This window comes from Physeter macrocephalus, chromosome 14 (assembly GCF_002837175.3).
Source record: "Physeter macrocephalus isolate SW-GA chromosome 14, ASM283717v5, whole genome shotgun sequence".
Classification (NCBI taxonomy): domain Eukaryota; kingdom Metazoa; phylum Chordata; class Mammalia; order Artiodactyla; family Physeteridae; genus Physeter; species Physeter macrocephalus.
In genome coordinates this window covers 94,730,275-94,735,621 of record NC_041227.1, presented here as the reverse complement: position 1 = coordinate 94,735,621, position 5,347 = coordinate 94,730,275, and the positions used below count along the sequence as shown (strand labels likewise).

The 5,347-nt window shown below is 44.8% G+C and overlaps 1 protein-coding gene across 3 annotated transcripts in view; it reads right to left on the bottom strand.

Moving 5' to 3' along the window:
- FAM222B (family with sequence similarity 222 member B) overlaps positions 1-5,347 on the bottom strand; it is a 71,881-nt gene that overhangs the window by 8,196 nt on the left and 58,338 nt on the right. For all 3 annotated transcript variants that reach the window (XM_007121726.4, XM_028498302.2, XM_007121727.4), the window contains exon 2: positions 2,832-2,953. In XM_007121726.4, coding sequence (XP_007121788.1) covers positions 2,832-2,913 — 82 coding nt within the window. In that variant the 5' untranslated portion in view covers positions 2,914-2,953. The remainder of the gene's footprint in view (positions 1-2,831; positions 2,954-5,347) is intronic.

Here is a 5,347-nt window from a genome sequence, read left to right as displayed (position 1 = left end):
ATGGGGATATATGTATACATAGAGCTGATTCACCTTGTTATACAGCAGAAACTAACACAACACTGTAAAGCAATTATACCCCAATAAAGATGTTAACAACAAAAAAAAGTATATTAAGCTATAAATATCAGTACCCCATCCCCTCATCAGATACGGAGTGCTGTGTTTTGAGCAACTTTTAAGACCCTCCCTAGGATGGGGGCAGGGAAAGGCTGAATAGCAGTTACAAAACTGGTTTTAAGGTCTCTACAGCTGATAGGCCTGGGCTCTGAGCAGCTCCTTGGCTGCTGGTTTCCAAACGAGACAGCTTATACTCCATCTCACCTTAATGGTAAATGCTTAATGCGAAGAGCTGTAAGTCACAAGACAAGATTTTCTTCTTTTTTAAATTTTTGGCCACACTGTGTGGCCTGCAGGATCTTAGTTTCCCAACCAGGGATCGAACCCACGCCCCCTGCAGTTGGAAGCACGGATGGCCAGGAAAGTCCCAGGATTTTTTTTTCTTACACATTTTGGGAGAGGAAAGAAGAAAGTAAGTGGGCTTAAAAACACCACTGGGTTTTCTTCTCTGCAAAAGTTTAGGTGTAGTTAAGGAGAGCAACAAGAGAGTCAAAGGGATTCAAATACACTGTCTCCTAAACGGACAGGTAAGCCTGAAACCAGGGAAAAAGGATACCTCAATTCTTGAATAGAGATTTGGGACGGTGGTTGGCAGAGGCTACTTGAGGACTGCTTTGGGGAGAAGGGCGTGAAGGTCCAAAGTCAGCAACTAAGATAAAGCTGCCAATTTGCCTTTCTTCCCAAATGGTTCAGCCCTTGATAGTACATCTCTGGGTGAAGCTGTCAGAGTGTGCTAAGGAACCTAGAAGAAAGACAGTGAGCTGCTCTTTGCTATCTTATTGCATGCTTCCGAGCACACTGCCTCCCCAGTTATGTGCCTGGAAGTCTGGAACCAGTCACAATGCAGTGAGCATGCAGATTTGGGTGGCCAAGGAGCCCAGACAACTTTCTCACCCAATTATCATTTAGTAAGAGAAAAGCTGGGGAAGAGCTGGGACAGCAGAGCTGGCCTATTGTGTCAAGCAGCTGCAGAAGGAAGACTGTCATCTTCAGCTTTGTCAATATGCAAGTTGGATTCACTGGCCAAATTCTAGAACTAGCCAGGCTCTGAGTCTTACTCTCCCTCAAAGAAAGAAAGTCAAGAGGCCAGACCATTTTTAACTTCTGAAGATAATCTCACAGAGCAGGGGGCGGCAAACTATAGCCTGCAAGCCAAAACCCAGCTGCTGTACTTTTGTAGAAAGTTTTACTGGAGCATAGCCACACTCATTTGTTTACATACCGTCTACGGTTTCCTGTGCCCTACGACAGCAGAGGTGAGTACATGTAACAGAGACCATATGGAATGATCCACAAAGCCTAAAATATTTGCTATTTGACGCTTTACAGAAAAAGTTTGCCAACCTCTGTCATAAAGGATTCAGGTAAGGTGCTGAAGCTCCTTTTCTATTAAAGGGGAAGCCTAGATGCCTCATTGATTTTCCCTTTTTGCTCTGAAAGGAAAGTCTATTCCAAATTTAGGGCCATTTTTACACTTGAAGATGCCGTACATGGTAATAAGCCAGGAATAGACTCTTTTCCTTGCACATGATGTAGTACAGGGATAGAAGGTAGGAATCTGGGAAAATACAAAGTATAAAGCCCCAATTCCAGCCAGTGTAAGACAGGAATCTAACAGTTCTCAAAAACTCCGTCTTATAGCAAGTATATTAACAGGAACATGCCCAGAGAGACTGAGCAAGCTAGTTTCCTATCCGTTCTGGAGGCGAAAGCTTCTTTACTTGCTGTGAACTGAGGGCCACAGCTCAGAAGGCAGACAGCAAAGCCAAAGGGAACTGTCTATTTCCATGGCACAGAGTGCTCAGAGAGCTCAAAACAACAGAACGGTGGATACAGTTTGTTTCAGAGATACAGTAAGTAATCTGGACTGTGAGTTTTCATTCAATTCCTCATGGGGGTTCAAATTGAAACACTTCTTTGATATATATATCCTGTAAAACTCCTTATAGCCTTATTGCTTAACAGATAGCTATCAGCAACAATTAAAATTAAGATGATACACACTGGGGAATTGTAGTATTTAAGAGGATTTCTCAGGACTTCCCCGGTGGTCCAGTGGTTAAGAATCCGCCTTCCGGGCTTCCCTGGTGGCGCAGTGGTTGAGAGTCTGCCTGCCGATGCAGGTGGGATGCGGGTTCGTGCCCCGGTCCGGGAGGATCTCACATGCCGCGGAGCGGCTGGGCCCGTGAGCCATGGCCGCTGAGCCTGCGCTCCGCAACGGGAGAGGCCACAACAGTGAGAGGCCCACTTACCACAAAAAAAAAAAAAAAAAAAAAAAAAAAAGAATCCGCCTTCCAATGCAGGGGACACAGGTTTGATCCCTGGTCGGGGGAACTAAGATTCCACATGCCATGAGGCAACTAAGCCTGCGTGCTCTGGAGCCCGCACCGCAACGACTGCGCCCGCGCGTCACAACAGAGATCCTGTGTGCCGCAACAAAGATCCTGTGTGCTGCAATGAAGACCCGACACAGCCAAATAAACAGAATAACTAACTAAACTAATTAATTTAGAAACAAGAGGATCTCTCTGATCAGAGACGTGTCTCACATTGTTGACAAGTTTTGCAGCTGCTTTCTTGCTGTCTATGCTGAAGAATATCTTGGAGGTACCAAAATTCATGGTCAGTGTACCCCAAATGTGCCTCTGGTATAGCTCAAATGTAGGAAAAAATAAAGGATCACATCCTTCCCTGGGATCCAGATTACTTACATTTCTGAAGTCCAGTGTTCATCTGCGTGTGAGAAAGAAGCTGAAAGGACAGGTCACCTGGCCCTGGCAGACAGGCTAGCATGGCAGACCAGCATCAACGCGACATGAGGCAGTCACTCACACTGTAATGACAAAAAAACAAGGTCATGGAACACAAGGCAACTCACTCAAGGAAGATACCAGGGACATAGGATATAAGCAACAGTGGTCCAGGTTTAGACGGATAAACAATTTAATTAGTAGCATGTTGGCTGAAAATATATCTATGTCTTTATCTGTAGCACAATTGGCTCTCAACTATTACTACGGCTCAAATATTTCAGTCAGCACAAATACTTGGGTGGGGAAAATAAAAACTAGAAAATACCTATCCACACAAACAACTGAAGGTCTTTATGTTCACAAGCTATAGATGCACTCGTTTGGCATTTGCATTTCCTGTAGACTGCCTCTCCGTACTGCTTTTGGATAAGCCCATGTGGCTGCCAGATAAACGGCATGCTGGCTTTCATCTGTGCCCCAGCTGAGGCAGGAACAGAAAGGCTAGGGCACAGTCTAACTGAGGTGGAGGAAAAGATGATTTCTCCCTGAAAACAGAACAACGTTCCTGAAGAGAGCTGGCCCTCATAGGGCCCGGCTCAGTCTATTCTCAGCCTTGGCTGGCGGCTGAGGCAATCAGACATTTCCAGAGACAGTACAGTATATGAGTTGCAAAGGCACCCAAAGTCCAACTTATGACCCCAATAATCTGAACTTACTTTGTTTTCGTTTTTTTTTTTTTTTGGCCATGTCTTCCTAGACCTCTGGAATATTCCTCCAGCATTTCCTCTTGTCTGCTCCACCTTCACATTTTGTTGTTCTTTGCTATTCCTTCCTCACAAAAATATACCTTAAGTTATTTCCATCTTAGACACAAACAAAAGCAAAAGGATTTAACACTTCTCTATGCCGTATTTTCTTTTAGTTTGACCCTATGTTTTCTCTTGGTACACAGCTGTGTACCTTGGCAGAATTGTCTGTAGCACTTGCCTTGCCTTGTTAACTTCCCATTCTTTCTTTGGGCCACCGAAGTCAGGCTTCTGGTCCCATTGCTCCAGTGAAAGTGCCTCATAAAAGTCACTGATTCTCTGGTTGCCAAATCTAGTGGCCTCTCTCAGCTTCATTGTACTTGACCTTTCTTTCTTTCTTTTTTTTTTTTTTTGGCCACACCCCATGGCTTGCAGGATCTTAGTTCCCTGACCAGGGATTGAACCTGGGCCCTCAGTAGTGAAAGGGCAGAGTCCTAACTACTGGACCGCCAGGGAATTTCACCTGAACTTACTTTTAAAAAGAGGAAGGAACAAAGCATCCTAAGAGACAAATTAACTACTATTAAAGCAAACTCTGTTTGTATGTTTCTAGGGATTCACCTTGTTATTGCCTTTCACAGGATTAGACCTTCAGAACCCAAAAAAAGAAAAAAATTGCTTTGCTCCCAGGGTAAATCAAGGAGGCGGTAGGCTGCCAGCAGCCCTCTTTGGGCAGGCAATCCTGACATTGTATCAAGATGGCATGGTTTCATCAGTGAAGTCTTCCAACAAGAGGTATACAACCAAAGCAAGCAGACACTGATGTAGCCTTCTGTAGGGAAGGAAGCCTTGTCAACAATGCAAGCTCCCTGTGTACCAAGGACCAAGCTTTTCCCCAAACAACTATAATGTACTAAAACACATTAAATTCCTTTCCCATAGTGCAAACCCCAGAAATCAAGGTGGCATATTAAGGCTTTAATCACAACAAAAGAGGAATGGGGGAAAGCTCAAATGTTAAACAAAGACCACAAAACCTCTTTCTTTCCCTTACAGGGCCCTCTCAAGTATGTGAAACTACCTTGTCACGATGAGTATCAGAGAGCTCCAGCTGGAAAGGCCAGGTAGCTGAAAAGATACTTTGTAAAAGAGGCTACTCAAACTGTGTCTAAGATAGCAAGTGCAGAAAGAACTGAAGAGTGAATGCCTCAATGAGAATGGAGCTGCCCCAGAGTTCTGGCACGGATTCAGTCTTTTCAGGTCTCTGGTGGGTGGGATGACAGCATGAACACAGTGTGCCAACTGCAGAGCCTCAAGAAATAAAAAGTCTTCTGTTAGGGTCAAATGACTGAGGTACTGCTCACAACCCTTCCCTTGTGAATGCTGATCTCTATTTAATAACCTCTCCCCTATGGTCCTAACTAATATAGCTGAGGGCAAACTCCAAGGAAAGGAAGAGAATTAACAAATACTGGAGCCCAATATTGTGAAATGGACTGTATGAGGGGGTTTAGATATGTTTTCTTATTTATTTATTTAGGTATGTATGTATGTATGTCTGCCTGCACTGGATCTTCGTTGCAGCGAGCAGGGGCTACTCTTCGTTGCAGTGTGCGGGCTTCTTATTGCAGTGGCTTCTCTTGTTGTGGAGCACGGGCCCCAGGAGCGCGGGCTTCAGTAGTTGTGGCTCGCGGGCTCTAGAGCGCAGGCTCAGTAGTTGTGGCGTAC